Source organism: Pelodiscus sinensis, chromosome 2 (genome assembly GCF_052426305.1).
Source record: "Pelodiscus sinensis isolate ZL-2025 chromosome 2, ASM5242630v1, whole genome shotgun sequence".
Classification (NCBI taxonomy): Eukaryota; Metazoa; Chordata; order Testudines; family Trionychidae; genus Pelodiscus; species Pelodiscus sinensis.
The window spans coordinates 79566426-79583829 of record NC_143053.1 but is presented as its reverse complement, the minus strand read 5'-3'; the positions used below and the strand labels follow the sequence as shown (position 1 = coordinate 79583829).

Here is a 17404-nt window from a genome sequence, read left to right as displayed (position 1 = left end):
GGGGGCACCAGCACTCTGCCCCCAGAACGCCTACTGCAGGTGTTCTAAGGCCGGAGTGTGGGTGGGGCTATGCCTGGCGGTTTGGGAAAGCAGAGTCTCTTCCCCCCTTACATCCCCGATGCCCGTGCTGTCTCTGCTGGTGCAGTTCCCAGTGAAGTGCATATAAAGGGAAGTTTGCTCCCTCTGTGGTTGAGAGGAAATGTTCTGGCTTAAATGGGTAAATAAATGAATTAAATGCTAAAGCCCCCTCCCTCTGCATGCTCCCCAGGCACATGCAGGCTAAAGAGAATATTTTAGCAAAAGTGTCTTGCTTAAATGTTGGGTGGCAAATCATTTACACTGGGACTAACTGAAGTTGTTTATACTCAACTGGGCTACTTAGATCATAGAAGATATTATTTTCCAATCACCAGGAGCCTGAATTAGCATCAGTGAGTTGCAGTGGTCCTTTTTCAGGCCCCAGATTTGGAAAGTTTGCCCTTAATGCCAATATGGATGGGATTTTATTTCCCATATATCTCTTTGGCTGGGATTCTTATGCTTTGTGTGTTTTAGGGCTTGCTTACATGGCAAGCCACAATATGAATCTAAGGTGTATAGCTTACTGTGCAGTAACATTGTGTGTGAACATTACTAAACTGCAGTGAAAGTCCTGGAGTGTGGGTGAGCATACACCTATGTGAAAGGGCAATACACTAAGCCACACACTGGGACTTTCATTGTGTTGTAACAGCATCCGCACAAGATGTTATTTCTTGGCAACCTGGTGGTCTGTAAATTCACTCCATGGCATACCAGGCAGTAATGTGCAGTATGAACAAGCCCTTAGATTATTATAGTCAATTGCACACTGGCTCCTTCCAACATACAAATAATCTATGGGTTCCTGGACACATCAAAGACTAGATTGTATCTGGTAGCTAGTAGGCAGGCACTCAAGGTTGGGTAACTGTGCTTAGCCCCTTTGATAGGCCTTGCACACCAGACAGACATAACAGGAGTCCTTCTGTTCCGGTTCCTCTTTCAGAACAAGTAATGTTCAGTAATCTGAAAATCACTCTTTATTACAGCCCCAATCAATGCCAAATGGGTTTCCATTTTAATTAGAGCTCCTTCTCTTTGCCACACTGCTAACTTTTAGTTATCTTAAACACTGAAAGTAAAATCCTGATGCTTTTGGAATAATTGCTCTGACAAGCGTAGGTTTGAAATCCCTTTTGTATGGAAGCTTGCCAATCACGTAGGCAGCCAGACATCACCACTTTGCAAATTCAATTCTGCAGCACCGTGCAAAAGAAGCTAGACTAATAGTTGTTTTCCTGTGAATTCACTTTTAATTTTTTAATGGCCTGCATAAGAGTGTTATTGCACAACTGGAGTAATCAAAACAAGCTTATAAATAAGACTGAGTGCTGCTCAGTTCCTGGAGAGATGGCAGGGAGGTTACTTTATTGCCTTCACATCTAGGTGTATGCGTTGGGTGTGGCAAATGTTATTTTCAGATCTCAGTGGAAATACTTAGCACTCCCTACTAGGAAGTGACAAACATGTCTAATTACGGCCATGCAGACTAAAAAAAGTAATTACTGTGTAATAGCAAACATGGCACAACCCTTCTGTACAGAAAGTCATAGCCAGGTACATCATACTGTGTGTTTAGGGCTTGAAATGATAAGATGTTGAATACTACTATGAAGTCAGTGGGGATGAAGGCTCTCAGCATCTCATGGGAACAGTCTCCACCAGGGGAGCACCCAGTAGTTAGCTCAGAGAACATCATAACCCCTCAGGGTATATGACTTCCTTTTTATCAGTCTTGATTTACTTGAGTTAGCAAGAATGGTAGAGGGGGAGGAAGTCATGCATTTTTGTTTTATGATAGCCAGGTTGTATGCAACTCCATCACAGTAAATCACAGGGGGATTCATCCAGCTTTCTGAAAATCCAGCTGACTGACATCCATCAGGTCATTTGTACGGTTCTCTGTTTTAATTTATTATCAAAACACTATCAGGTGACAGAGGCACACTCCCCTGATATCTTCACTTTACCTGAGGGTCAGCATGTAATGATGTTAAGAAAAAATAAGTGCAGTTCTAACTTTAATGATATCTGTTTGTCAAGAGAAAAACTAAAGGTCTGTTTCAGCACCGCTTGGTAATTTCTGTAGTTATTTATTCCAGAGTGTAAAACACTATCATTCTGATGTGATAACACTCATTTTGAACAGCTGTAAAAAACCAAACACATTAGGCAAGGAGAATCAGACCACCAGATTTTAAGGTTTTCCTTTCAGCAACAATATACCTAAGAGTATGTATTCACTAAAAGCATTTTACTTCTGCAGCTCTGTAGCATAAACACTTGATACAGTGTCAGAAGGTGTCCATCTATTACTATCTTCTGAAAGATGGTAGGTAGGTCAAGACAAGATTTTTTTTTGACAAGCGGTATCTACACTAGGGCTTAGGTTGGCTTAGTGACATCACACAGGGAGTAACATTTTTCACAGCCCTAAGCGATGTAGGTCAGATGACTTAACTTTGCAAATAGGGTATGTCTACACTACCACCCTAGTTCGAACTAGGGTGGTTAATGTAGGCAACCGAAGTTGCAAATGAAGCCCAGGATTTAAATATCCCGGGCTTCATTTGCATCTTGCCGGGCACCGCCATTTTTAAATGTCCGCTAGTTCGGACTCCGTGCCCGCGGCTACACGCGGCACAGACTAGGTAGTTCGGATTAGGCTTCCACGAGGAATAACGGTAGTTCGGAATAGGAAGCCTAATCTGAACTACCTAGTCTGTGCCGCGTGTAGCTGCGGGCACGGAGTCCGAACTAGCGGACATTTAAAAATGGTGGCACCCAGCAAGATGCAAATGAAGCCCGGAAAATTCAAATCCCGGGCTTCATTTGCAACTTCGGTTGCCTACATTAACCACCCTAGTTCGAACTAGGGTGGTAGTGTAGACATACCCATATAGATTAACTAAATCTCTTTTTCTAGTTTTGTATATATCTCCCAGTGTCATATGCAGTACACAGTTAATATCTATTTCTAATGAACTCACACAAAGCTGATCATGTATGTTGGCACCATGCTTCAATAGAGTTTCCACCACTCGTGTGTGACCATACTGACAAGCTGCTAACAGAGCAGTACCCCCATCCTACAAACAGAACAAAATACAATAAGAACAGAACAAATACAGAAAAGATGCAACAGAAAAGGTGCAACAGCAAGTGCTAACTACCTCCAAGAATTTGGCTCACAGAAGTTATGTATTATCAAGCCAGAAAATGGTTGTGAGTAGTCCTTTGAGTCTTTTCCCTATAAGTTAGACCTCAGCTCTGTCAGTAGGACGATTCTTGTTTTGAGGAATGGGAAACCAGGAAAACTCTGCTCTGTCTGTCCTTTCCCCTCCTATGAGCTTACTTCCCTGTCACTCCTAATCTAGTCTTCTTTCCTCTCACAAATACAAACCTTAGCCCTGCAAGGTGACTGCCGGCACACCCTGTCTCTGATCCAATGGACTAAGCTGCATGCTGTCAACATCAGTTCTAGCAGCCAATAGATCAGGGGTGGGCAAGTACCGGTATGCAGGCTGGATCTGCTCCTGATAGGTCCCTACCACTATATTTATCTTCACAGCCACAGGAACCGACGCTTGCAGTTCCCATTGGCCATGAATCACCTTTCCCGGCCAATGGGAGCTGCAGGAAGCGCCATCTTGGTCCGCTCCACTTCCCGCAGCTCCCATTGGCTGGGAAAGGCGATCAGACCAGAGACTATAAACACAAGCCCCCACTTCAGCTATAGGTAATGTCCCCAGGTGTCAGCAGCAATCTCACATGGTTGTAGTTTCTGAGTGTCAACCAACAGAGGGAGACATGCCCCATTAATTATATTGGTATATAAAATAAGTTCATAATTTGCTCCCTCACATGAAACTTAACTACACTCTGGGAAAGAAAACAGCTGCAGTGCCACCAGTAAAAATAACTAGCAACTTCTCCAGGAGAAACAGAATACCTATCTTGCCATGCTGCTAAACACTGGTGGCTGTGCCAAAAAAGGGTAATTCCCAGGCTGGACATCTCCCAGTGCAGATGAGTAAGAGCTGTTCCTCCCACAGGACAGAAGAGTCAGCCAAGGTGGAGGCTAAGGATGAGGTAGGAAGTCAAATGGGACTTGCAGGACAAAGAGACTGGGCCAGGGAGAAGATGCGGGGAGAGACTGAAGAGCAAGAGAAGAGCAGGAAAGGAGAGGAGACAGCAACCAGGTCTGTCTCTGGGAGGACAGCTTAGCAGTACTGATACAATACATGACTGTGATCCTAAGAGCATTCCAGTTCAGAGGGCAAGGAGATCCCTCATATGGGACAGGGAGCAAGCTCATGCACCCCAACTAACTGTCATAATCTGTACCTAAAATGTGCAAGGTAAGGGATCATATGTGAATTGGCAACACATTTGTCATTAATATCGCTATATGTAGGGGTGTTATATGAAAAATTAGAAACATATAATTAGAAACATCTTCTCAGATTTATCATCCTCGTCTCCTTCCCTGGCCAGTCTCCATATCTAGCTTCAGTGTCTACGTCCCAGTCTCACCATCCAACTCCGACTCTCTCCCCATTCTCAGTTTCCTTCCTCAGCCAGTCCCGGTTTAGGAATGTTAAATATCCGTTAATTGAATAGTCCATTAACCTCATGAATTCTTATCAGTTAGTTGACTATTCTATAGTCCCCGGGGGTGGGGCCGGCAGCCAGTGCACCTCAGCCCCACTCCCAAGGAGCTCCCTGCCTCTGTATCAGAGGCAGCAGTGTGAGGTGTCAGGCAGGAGCTGATCTGCAAGGAAAGCCAATTTAAAAACCAGCACCTCTTGTGGACCCGCTGAACTGTTGCTTTGCACCACTGTGTGATACAGAGGCAGCAGTGCAGGGTGGCAATGGCCCCTATCCTGGGGGGGCGCTGAGCTCCAAGACCCAGCACAAACTGGAACTGTGCCAGGCTGCCTGTCTGCCAGGTTCCTTTAATGCACTTTAAATGCAGAACAGCAGCAGGGAAAGGTCCCAGATCCAGCACAAGTTAGGACTAAGCTGGGTTGCTGGCCAGCCTGCTAAAAAGTTACTGGCTGGGGGGAAGGGGGATGTGTGTAGTCTATAGCATTAACCTATAAGCTTATAAGCTTTTGCTTATCGGTTAATCAGTTAATCGACTACACTATTACATCCCTATCCCAGTTTCGTCCTTCCCAGCTCTTGGATTGATCTGACTAGCTCCCAGTCCTAGGCTACCTCTCCAGACCCCTCATCCAGTCTCAGTCTCTCCCTGCATCTTTTCCCTGGCTCCTTGTCCCAGTCTCTTTGTCCTGCCAGTCCCAGTTGCCTTCCTACCTCCAGCTTCTCATGGGCTCATATTATTTTCCCCCTCCCATCCCTCAGCCAACTGGCTCCCAGTCCCATCTCCCATGTCTCTCTTGGGAGCCTGTCCCAGCCTGTCCACCAGTTCCCAGTCTCCTTGGCCAGCACTCTCCCCACCTGATCTCAGTCCCATCCTTCCCTCCCTGCCTTCCAGCTTTCAGTTCCCTTACACAACCAGTCCCAGGATGCGCCTCCCCTGCCCAGCTCTCAGTCTCAGCCTCTCCTCTCTCCCAGTCCCCGTCTCCTTGCCCAGTCAGTCCCAGTTTCTCTCCCCCCCCCCCAGTCTCACCAGATTCACTGTCCCAATCCACTCCTTTCCTTCCCTCCTCAGTCTAGCTTTCATCCCTCTGCATTCAAATACACCTGAGGGTCAGCAGAGAGGTTCCGGGGCACAAAGGAACCATCCACTACCCTGGATGGGAAAGCTGGGAGCAGCCATTACAGAGAAAGTCTTTCTGAGTCCAGTCTCTCCCCCCCACCACCCAGCTCTTTGCTGTAGCATGCTCAGTTGCTCAGTGGGGATGACACACGCACAAACCAGTCATATGCACAGGAGCTGTGAGGGGATGGAGCATGCTCAACGAGGATTGGATCTTGAAGATTTAAGCTGCTAAAAATAATTTTAAAACTCTCTATTGAACATGTTTGAACTGCAATATTTCAAAGGCTTATCACTTGGCCAGTTTTGGGCAGATTTTCATAGGGATGGCAAAAGGTGCATCCCTGACACTAAGGCTGTCTCCCACCAAAATTTCAAGTTTCTGCTCTAAAGCATGGGGAGGGAATGGAGAGCTAGAGATTTTCAAGGAAAATTTCACTACCATTTAGCACAGGGGAAAAACAAAACAAAACAAAGCTTCACTAGCCTCATTCTTTGAAATAGTTCAACAATTTTGACTATTTTTTTAAAATGGTCTAAGGCAGACAACCATCCTGGAAGAAATCAGCTCAAACAATGAAAATCGTACAGTTATAACAGGATCTTATAATGGGAAGCGTCAGGCAGCCTTAGTAATATATAATGTCACCAGCCAACAATGCAATGCTGACCACGAAGATAAAAATTTCCCTGATTTTTTCCGTGATCATCTTAAAACCTGAAGCAAACTGATTTTATTTCCCCTCTCTCAATACATATACAGTAACTACTTATGTATCTATTTTACACATGATTAACCAGTGCTTTTTAAAATCCAGCTATAGTACTTAACTTTGTAACCACCTACTGCAGTGAATTCCATGGGCTCACTACAAACTGTGTTAATTCCTTTTATTTGTTCTAAATTTGTTCTAAATTTACTTTTTATTGTGTGGCCGCTTGTTCCTATATTATGGGACAGCATGAGAAGAGGGACTGTTCTCTTCATTGTAGCTTTCACAATCTAAAAATATATACTGTAATGAGATCAGATGGTACCAAACTCAATTAATCAAATCTAGACAATACAAATTAACTCTGAAATAATCTTCTGCAGCAGACTGCATTACTCATATAACAGAAAACATGCAAGCAGGGAAACTCTTTTATGATCTTCTTGCTGTAATGCCATGTTTCAGATTAAAAGAAAACAAGCAATTAATACAAGTGAATTTTGGAAGTAAAGCAGACCAGTCTCTTACTTTTGTTGTAAATTCAGTAGAAGCGCCAAATTCAAAGAGAAACCTCACAACATCGTTGTGGCCTTGCTGTGCAGCAAAGAACAGAGCAGTCGTGCCAGACTGTAAAGGGGGGAAGGGAGGAAACACACACAAACAAATGGATCAAATGTCAATAGAGTACACACTTCATTTTCAGAGTTAAAACAGACTGAACTTGAATAACTGAACAAGAGTTGTTGTTGACTAAAGATGATCTTTGGGATTACCACAGAACTTAGGGTAAGGAATCATTTCTTATCTCAATGGCACTGAAATGTCTGATGTTTAAGGATAAGATACTGTCATGGATATTATTAGTAAAAATCAAGGACAGGTCACGGGCAATAAACAAAAATTTATGGAAGCTTGTAACCCAGACCTGGGCAAAATATGGCCCGCAGGCCGAATCCAGCCTGCCAAGTTACCAGATCCGATCTACAGACACAGTGGGGAGCCCCAAGCAGGCTTCCCTGCTTGCCCTGCAGACCGCTCAGAAAAGCGGCTGTGGGGTCATTTCTCTTTAAAAACTGCGGGTCTGGAGGGGAGGAGGGAAGGCTTCAGGTGTAACTCCCACCCCCAGCACAATCCCATTGTCCGGCTTCTGGCCAGAAACTGGCCAATGGGAACTACCTGTTCGAATAACAGGCAGCGCACAAAACACCACGCCTCCTTCCCCTCCAGCTGAGTTATTCACACAAGCACATGGCTGTGCAGCCTGTGTTGGTGCAGGGCAGGCTGGCTGGCTGGGAAACTTTTTAAGCTCTGCAAGCATTTAGCTCTGCAGGCAAGCAGGCTGGTTGGGCTGCTGACTGGTCAGTCTCCTGGCCAGAGCCTGCCTCTGGCACCCTAGCCCCTCACTTCCCCAACCCTGTGCCCCCCCCACTCAACATACCCAAACCATCTGCCCTCCTCCTGCACCCATACCTCCTCCCAGATCTGGAACCCCAATACTCTGTCCCAGATCACAATCCTCTTGTTCCCTAGGTTACAACCCAATCTCCTGCACCCCAGTCCATTCCCCAAGGACACAAACCAAACCACTGCACCCCAGTCCCCTGCCCTAGCTTACAACCTCCTCCTGCCCTAGGTCACATTCCAAAACCCTGCACCCAAGTCTCCTGCCCAAGATCACAACTACCTCCTTCACTCAAACTCCCTTCCAGACCCCATTCTCCCTCCTGCATCCCAATCCCTTACCCCAAGCTCCCTTCTGCACCCAAGCTCCATCCCAGACTCTGTACCTCTTCCATTAATATCGTGGAAGAGTGTGGCCTTCAACCACTTCAAAATCTTGGAGTGACCCCCCATCAAAAATTATTGCCCACCCCTGCCATAACCTGTCCCTGTGTGGACTGGTTTCATCCCTACTGTAATCCTACTGGCACCACAGAACACTACAAATACCCTGCAGGGAGGATAAATAGCTGTGGGGTCATGCAACTGCTCCAGCCCCGCTGCTGCTCAGGTGGCTTGGGCTTACCACTGTGCTCCAGCCCCAGAGCGGGTTGACCCAGGCCTGGCAGTCTGGCTACTTGTCAGCTGCTTCAGCAGCCCGCAGGGCTGACTGCCTTTCAGCTGCTCCGGCAGCCCCTAGGACTAACAGCTGCACCAGCCCTGTCCATAAGAAATTATGGAGGTCCCAGAAAGTCACGGAATCCGTAACCTCTGTGAGAGAATTGTATCCTTACTGATGCTTATCCCATTTCCAGTTTACCTGCGTAAAATCTATATTCCCCATTCCACTCACATAAACAGACTTCTCCATGAAGCCCTGTGAGTTCAAGTGAGACCAGAAAGCCCAAGTAAGATAGGCATGAGTCTCTCTCTCTTTCTTTCTCTGATAATTTTTGTATCCCAGATGATTAAATCTTAAGGGTTACCATGTCTACAAATGATAGTTTACAGATTATTGCTTCTCTTGTCTCACCTTCGCACTGTGCCCGCCCTCCCAATAGTTTTTTTTTCCTTTTGAAAAATTAAGGACCAGATTCTGCAGTCCAGCAGCGAGTCACCATAAAAAGCCCAAAGTGGAGACAAAGTGGATGGAGGAAAAGAATGGAGAATCTCCCCAGCAGAGGAGAACTCCTTACAGTGCACCAGGTGCCACTCTACCCCCCATGCAAGAGGAAAGAGGAGATGTATTGGGAAAGGAGTATCGGTAAGAGCAGAAGGGATGTCACACAGCAAAGCTCCTCTATACTTTATGCTTCTGTGATGGGGTGTACCAACCCTGCACTGGGCCTGCAGGGTTAACTAGGCCTACCTGGCTGAGAGAGCCCCTCCCCCACAGCCCTGTTGGGCATGCTTCAAATGGAAGACCAGTATAAAGGCCAGTGGAACAGCTCAGTCAGGGCTGACCACTGTAGGGAAAGGAGCTGCTGCCAGTGTGCTGGAGAAGGTGCAGTAGTTGGATGCCACGGCAGAGGCAAGCAAGAAGAGACTGGCCGGGGAGGCTCCCAGTCTGGAGGAGAACACTGCAGTGGAGACCAGCAGGGAAAGCACACAGCTTGGAGGATGTAGGTGGGGAAGATGCTGATGGTCTAGAACAGCGTAGGAAGTAACCCAGGGTAGGGAGCTGGCACACCCTGTGGATTCCTTGCTGAGCAAATGGTGGGATACACCCACCACTGATAGGGTCCTTGGCTGGGACCTGGTGGAGAGGGAGGGCCTGGATTCCCCCTACTTCACTCCATCCCATTAACCCTGAAGTGGGGGACACTACATCTGGACTACCACTTCTGGGCAATAGAGCTCACTGCCCTGCAAAAGGGACTGTTTGTTACTGACTTGGCCACTGGGCCCCATTGCCCTGCTGATGGGGGCTGCTACTGACTTGGCACGGTAACAATTATGGGGTGGAGCACCCCAGATGAGGCCTGAGAGGTTCAACTCCCTGTCTCTGAGGGGGCTGGGTTTACCACCCTGTGACAGCATCACTGATGCCTGGTCCCCACCACCAGCCTAAGATAGGGCTGCACAAGGAAGGACAGTAAGTGTAGATATCAGGGAGCTGCAACCAGTTCTACTATGAACTAAGCTCACATACTGTGAAGACTCAAAGCCAAAATATTTTCCATGCCTATTTCTGTCACTAAAATACCAGTAAATCAGGATGGGACTCCATTCTTTCAGATTTAAATGTGCGGGAGACAAAAATTACCAGAGAATATTATTGTTTTTATTAATACTTAGATCTTATTGTGACAATATCTTCCTGTGTTCATACCCTACACAGAACTGTGATAATCTTTATACAAGGTGTGTCTTATGGGGTATCATTTCCTTTAACCTCACCATTTGCTAATCAATATTATCATGGCCAAATGCACATAGCAGCCTTACATGTGAAAAAAGGCAGACACCCCACAGCTACCCTGCCTCTCTCCTCCTGCCAATAGCATTCACTGCACCTGAAGTGACAAAGCATTCACTGGGATCTGGGATCTGGTCATTAAGATTGCTGAAAGTATGTGGGGAGAAACTTTGCTTGAATCTGATAGTTTAAGTTAGATATTAGTGAATGTTTTATCTTTATTTTTGTTGTAGCCATTTCTGACTTCAATTCCTCATTATCTGTATTCACTTAAAATCTCTTTGTCGTTAATAAACTTTTACTTTTTTTATCTAATCCAATGTGTTTAAATTGATGTCGGAATAACTATTCAAAGTAATAAGATGACATATGGTTCCCTTAAAGGAATAATGGACTTAAACATATTGGCTGTGTCTAGTCTGGCAAGTTTTTCCGCAAAAGCACCTGCTTTTGTGGAAAAACTTGCCAGCTGTCTACACTGGCTGCTTGAATTTCCGCAAGAGCACTGACGATCTCATGTAAGAAATCAGTGCTTCTTGCGGAAATACTATGCTGCTCCCGTTCAGGCAAAAGTCCCTTTTCGCAAAGCTTTTGCACAAAAGGGCCAGTGTAGACAGCTCAGATTTGTTTTGCGCAAAAGCGCCTCTAGATTGGCACAGACACTTTTCCGCAAAAAGTGCTTTTGCGGAAAAGCGTCTGTGCCAATCTAGATGCTCTTTTCCGCAAATGCTTTTAACGGAAAACTTTTCCGTTAAAAGCATTTGCGGAAAATCATGCCAGTCTAGACGTAGCCACAGGATATGTCTAGACTACAGGTCTCTGCCGACAGAGGCATGTAAATTAGACATACCAACATAGTCTATGAAGCGGGGATTTAAATCTGCCCCCCCCCCCCCGCTTCATTAGAATAAAAATGGCCACCGCATTGTGCTGGCTCAGCTGTTTTCAGCTCAAAGCAGCAGTCAAGACAGGGATCGGTTGACAAGGAAAGCCGTTGTTGACTGATCCTGTAAACCTCGTTTCACGAGGCATAAGTGATTGGACAACAACGGCTTTCCTTGTTGATCGATCCCCATCTTGACTGCCACTTTGAGCCAATGAACAGCTGAGCTGGCATAACACGGTGGCCATTTTTATTCTAATGAAGCAAGGGATATTTAAATTCCCGCTTCATTGACTATGTTGGTATGTCTAAGTTACATGCCTCTGTTGGCAGAGACATGTAGTTTAGACATACCCATTTTGTACTGTCCAGGAAATGGCTGGGTGATATAGGACATACACCTATAATGGGAAAATGTGGAACTGGAGTTTGTTGGGATCAGCCTGCACTAAAACCAAGGCTTGTGAGAGCTAGAATATAACTGCATGACTGACAGTCAGTCAGTCTCTTTCTTTCTCTCTCTCTCTCTGGCTACATCTATACTGCACACTTATTTTGAAATAAGCTATTCTAGAAAAAATACTCTGAAATGGCTTATTTCAAAATAGCGCATCTACACCACAGGGAAGCCTAAAAAATTAGTCCGAGGCAGACTCCCCTAATGTGGATGTGCTACTTTGATTTAGAGTCCCAGGAGGCACTGGGGAGTAATTAGTTTGAATGGCCCTGGGGTGGAGATATTTTGAAATAGCAGCAGTGGAGCGTCCACACTCTTGCTATTCCAAAATAGGTATTTTGGAATAGATGTTGTTTCTTGTGGAATGAGGTTTAGAGATGTTGGAATAAGCCATCTGTTATTTCAAAATAACGGAATGGCTGTGTAGACGCTTGTATTATTTTGGAATAATGGCCGTTATTCCGAAATAACACTGCTGTGTGGATGCACTTGAGTGTGGCTTGCATGCTGGAAAATTGCTTGTGAGCCATACAGGTGGGAGCTACTTCAGCAAGGCATTGTTAGGCACCCAAGGTTGAAGGGCATTCAGTCTTGACACCTCTAGATTGTATCCTGGTATGTCACACTTTAGCACTTTTCATGAGTAGATCTCCAAGCACTTTACAAAGGAAGGTTAACATCATTCTCCTCAAACTCACACCTTTCTCCCTTGTGGCTTTTTCACCTCATCTGGAAAGGCAGGAAAAAAGGGAGCGACAGGAGGAAATTCACTTCAGTGAAGATGGCCTTTTACAAGGTCTTCTGCACCATTCAAAGGGGTTGTTCCTTTCTGTTTATTTGCTACCTGCCAAGTGATGCACAAAAATGCATTCAAAAAAATCTGTTGTTCACTCTCTTTCCATTGTGGTATAACTTTTGCAGCAGCTTGTTCTCAAGTGCTTTGCTCAATTTGGGCCTTATAGTTATCACTAGTCAACAATTTTATACTGGTTGAATCAATTCCAGAAAACTTATATAATCAACTACTACTTTGAGGCAATGATTTACAGATGTCAGCAGGGGAATTATGTCTTAGTTCCAGGTAACCAAGAGAGGTTAAAAATACATTTTTTATTACAGTAGAGACAACAGTGCCATTATTTTGATCACTGTATTCTGCAGTCAGCCAACATTAGTGCAAACTCTTGTTAAATTACTATTCTCTCAAGACCATTAGCCAGCAGAGTAACATTGCTATATGTCTAGACAGCCCACAAATCAGAATGACTATAGATTTGGCTACTGAAGGGATGTTCACAAAACCTAACCATTGACTTAAAGTTATAATCAATGTTATACAAACAAATTGGAGGCAACTGTCCTGGCCTCACAAAGTAAGGTGTGATTTAGCTGTGTGATAGTCTTCTGCTGCCAACTTAAATGAACACAGTACAAAGCTCACTGACTGGACCAGAATAATTCCCAGGGTAATTCTGCCAAGTCCATTTTAATAGCTGGTCTCTAATTTAAATGGTAATCAACCTCTCCTTATTAATCACTTTCTGAAATCTGAATGTTACTGCATTGTGAATATAAAGATCAATGTATGCATGATGTCAATAGGGTTACAATAAGGATGAAACCAGTCCACACAAACTGGGTGCAATTAGAAACTCTTGATGGATTACATATTGGGGTAGATCCTGCACCTCATTTTTCAACTTAAAATTCCAGAAATCTGAATTGTCAGGAGAACCTACTGAATAGATTCTGTTTATACTTATACTGCACAGAAACTAACAGATAAGCACTTGGTAATATTCCTCTAGGGTTTCTATAATTCCAATCAGTAATGGCTGCTTTTGCAATTCCTTTTTTAAGATGCAGAACTTCTCCTACCTCTCTCTGCAGATTGATATCTGCTCCTTGTAACACCAGTTCCCGCACACATTCTATGTGGCCATAATGAGAAGCTACCATCAGAACTGTTGTGCCAAGCTGGGCATAAAGAAAAACAAATCAGCACTTTAGACTTATCTCTAATAATAATTCAGACTGACAGAAATGGACCGCAACTTTTCAGCAGAACTGGGGGGACATATATAATAACTGATTCTAATTTCCCCAAAGAACAAAACGTGTCCTTCTGTCTTATCTCTTCACATATAATTGCGGGCTAACAATTTTTTAAAATGGATTTAAAAATTTGCCATTGTAAATTCTGTGAAAAGTAAAGAATCAAATTAATTCAAGTAATTACAGCACCAAACATTCACTCACTTGCCTTCAATGCTAATGCCCAAACCTGCAAAAAATTGCACCCAGCAATGAGCTCACTGCAGGATTAGAGTTTAACAGTGAAGTCCAAACAGGATACAATCAATGTGAAAAAGCGACGAGGAGTCCTGTGGCACCTTATAGACTAACAGATTTATTGGAGCATAAGCTTTCGTGGGGAAAGACCCACTTCGTCAGATGCCCAAGAAAGCTTATGTGCCAATAAATCTGTTAGTCTATAAGGTGCCACAGGACTCTTTATCGCTTTTGCAGATTCAGACTAACATGGCAACCCCTCTGATACTAATCACTATGCAGTGATCTCATGTTATGATCCCTATTAATAAATACTAATCAATAATATCCTTAATTTCAATATATGATTTTTTTGTCAGGGAATCTCAAAGAGCTTTGCAAAGCATCATTAACCTGTTTCATAGGGCAGAAAACAGACATTTAGAAGTGACTGATCTTGCTCAATGTTACACAGGAAGGTCAGAGACAAAGGCTTTGTCTACAACACAGAGCTTTTAGTGACACAGCTGTGTTGCTAAAAGTCAGGCAATGTAAATGCTGTTTGTCAGCACTTTTGCCGACAAAATACTTCATGGCAGCTAGAGGTTTTAAACCTTGCATAAGATACTCAAATGACTGCATTAAAATCATTGCCGCCATAGGCTACATCTAAACTGCAATGCTATTTCGGGATACCGGAGTATCCCAAAATAGCTATCCCGCATCTTCTCAGCAAGCCTGTTATTTTGAAATATAACGGGCTCACTATTCCAACGTTCCTGTAAACCTCATTCCATATGAGGAGTAAGGGATGTTTTGGAATAGTGCGTTATTTTGAAATTTGGCACTGTCTACACAGCACCAAAGTACAAAATAAGCTATTTTGAAATAAGATACGCAATTTGAGCTACACACATTGAGTATCTTATTTTGAGCTACAGTGCAGTGTAGGTGCACCCATAGAGGGCTGCGTAAAGTGATGTAAAGCATATGATCTGGGCAAGCACATATTGAGGGCCTACACTGTCTCTGCAGTCCACATCTACTCGCCCACTGTTCAACAACAGCTGAAGAAGAGCCAGGTTTCCTTTTCTTGCAGCCCAGAATGCAGCATTTGCGAGTGGTGTTTCCCTCTGTTAAGACAAAAAAGATTGAAATCTGTTTTGGAACAAGTACAAACATCATATGCTCTCAATACAACTAGCATGTCATTCTTTGATAACCATTTTGGGGCAAGAGTGTTAATTTTCATTGTTTACATTGGGCAGTTTACAAAGGTCAAGGATTCTATCTGGTTTCAAATCTCTCCCGTGTCAATACTGACTGAAAGTCATTAAACTCGATTGACTCTTGGTGGCCTAAATAATGTGAGTTGGAGATCTCAGTCCAGCTCCCAAAGAAAAGGAGTCAACACAGCGGTGAAAGTAACTTAGAATTTCTTACAGGTACTGTCCTATTGCAACCTGGTCTCTGCCAGCTCTTTAAATAGCTCCCCGTAGGCTTTTGCTGCAGCTCAGCCAGCTCTTGCTGGGCACCTGCTTACTTTTACCTCTGAGTCCACACCACAGGAGTGTCACGAATAATGACAACCGAAACTCATATTGACAGTCTCAGCAGAGAAACCAAAGACCATGAAGACTCAAACATACCAGTCTAATGTCCCATTGTGGGACTTCCTGGTTTTCAGCCAATTTCCTGGCCACCATCTTTCCTGATGTCTCCAAGTCCCAAAATGTGTACCATGGATCCGAAATGGAATCCAGCCAGCCAGGCTAATGCAGTCAAGGATAGGCTGCTAGTGAAGTCAGTGACATCTTTGGGAGGTTTTTGGCACGAGTACATTTATTTCCTGGATCAAGTAAGACCTCTGATCAAGTATGGTGTGAGTATTTGTGGAATGTGCCACAGCACTATGGGATCCTGAGTACCTTCTCCGCTTGGCTGCAGACATTGAGGCAAGGGTAGAAGACTATTCTGCTGGGGTGAGGCAGGCCTTTCCTTTGAGCCCTCTGTGCTATGTATTCTTGGTTATCACTTCACCATTCACTTCCAAGAGTTTACTGAGGGGGAGGAGAGGGCAATTTCCTTGATTTATATTCGTTCTGGTTGTGAATCTTGAGGAAAATGCCATTCTTGTTCCCCACATTTCCCATCCACAATGACTTACTCGTCGTCAAATTTAACTTGGCCCCTGACAGCTGCTCAGGCCACCAGTCTCTCAGTGATCTAGTATTTGCACATTTGGAAAGGCTGCTGTGGAAACAGCAGGAAGACGTATTGAAATTCTTGGAGGTAGGATTCTGCTTGAAAGGAGTGACTGTGAGATGGAATTGGGAAACTGGGGAAGTGGGTGGTGGAGTGATGGAAGAGCTGGCAGGCACCTTCCATGTTTTACAGAATGAATGTGATACATATGTACCTGCTTCTGCTCTTTCTTCATTTGACCAGAGTGTGTATATGCTGCCCTTGCCACAACTGATGGGGACAGTGATGGGGTTATTTTGTCTCTTCTTGTGGGGATGGAAGAAGTATCCTTTCACTGAGATGTCTTGTCTGTCGAGAGGTGGAACACTGAGAAGGGGGTTGGAAAGCGGCCCAGGGATAGCCAACCTCAGGGAGGCTGAAGACACAGAGGTCGGGTGGGCAACACGTTGTGGCCTGGACCCCCGCTGAACCTTGACCTTGTTAGCATGTAACGGCCTGGATCCCCGCCGACCTAGTGACTGCAAGGCCACCACTGTCAGGGCCCTGGGCTGGGAGGCGGTGGAGTAGAGAGGGCCCCTGTCCCACCTGCCATCCCTCCTTTTGGGTGGCAGTTTCCCTCCTGTGGGGCAAACCCCCCTGCACTTGTCCGCTCTCCCAGAGCGAGGAGACCCAACCCCCGGTCCGGCTGGGACCCAGCCAAGGCTTTGATTGCTGGTGCCTATTTGTATTAACCCCTTGTCTGTCTGCCCACCCTGACCCTGGGCTGGGCTTCACAAACTGTCACTCAGCCAAGACCGAGGCGTCCCTCATGGACTTGTGGGCACTTTGGGGAGTCAGTGGTGCCCCACCTGCTGACGTGGGACCCTTTTACAGAGTATGGTCTGTGTTTTTTGACTCTTTTTGTTTTGTATGTTATGTTATCTTAACATTGTTTTGGTAACTGAAGTCTTTAAGAAAAGATCTCATGGGGCCAGCTCCCCTCTGACATAGCTATTTGTATAGCTTTTAGCCACTAGAATAATTGTCAACTACATGAGAAGTTTCAACCATTTCATAAATCACAAGACATTTTATAAAATGTTTTGCACGTCTACATACCAAGACATGGCTGGCAGGAGGCAGAGAAGGAGCATAGAAATTAGCACAATCGGATAGAGGGGTGTGTGTCAACAGAAGTAAAGGGGGGCATGAGGTAAAAAGTTTGGGG

At 44.8% G+C, this 17404-nt stretch overlaps 1 protein-coding gene across 3 annotated transcripts in view; it reads right to left on the bottom strand.

Annotated features, from left to right (window-relative positions):
- Window positions 1-17404, bottom strand: part of ANKRD29 (ankyrin repeat domain 29) — a 39977-nt gene that overhangs the window by 17991 nt on the left and 4582 nt on the right. For 2 of the 3 annotated variants that reach the window (XM_075920861.2, XM_006117206.5), the window contains 4 exons: window positions 15015-15125; window positions 13600-13698; window positions 7051-7149; window positions 3072-3170 (listed from right to left, as the gene is read on the bottom strand). In XM_075920861.2, coding sequence (XP_075776976.1) covers window positions 3072-3170; window positions 7051-7149; window positions 13600-13698; window positions 15015-15125 — 408 coding nt within the window. The remainder of the gene's footprint in view (window positions 1-3071; window positions 3171-7050; window positions 7150-13599; window positions 13699-15014; window positions 15126-17404) is intronic. The other variant, XM_006117207.5, reaches the window with a different exon arrangement.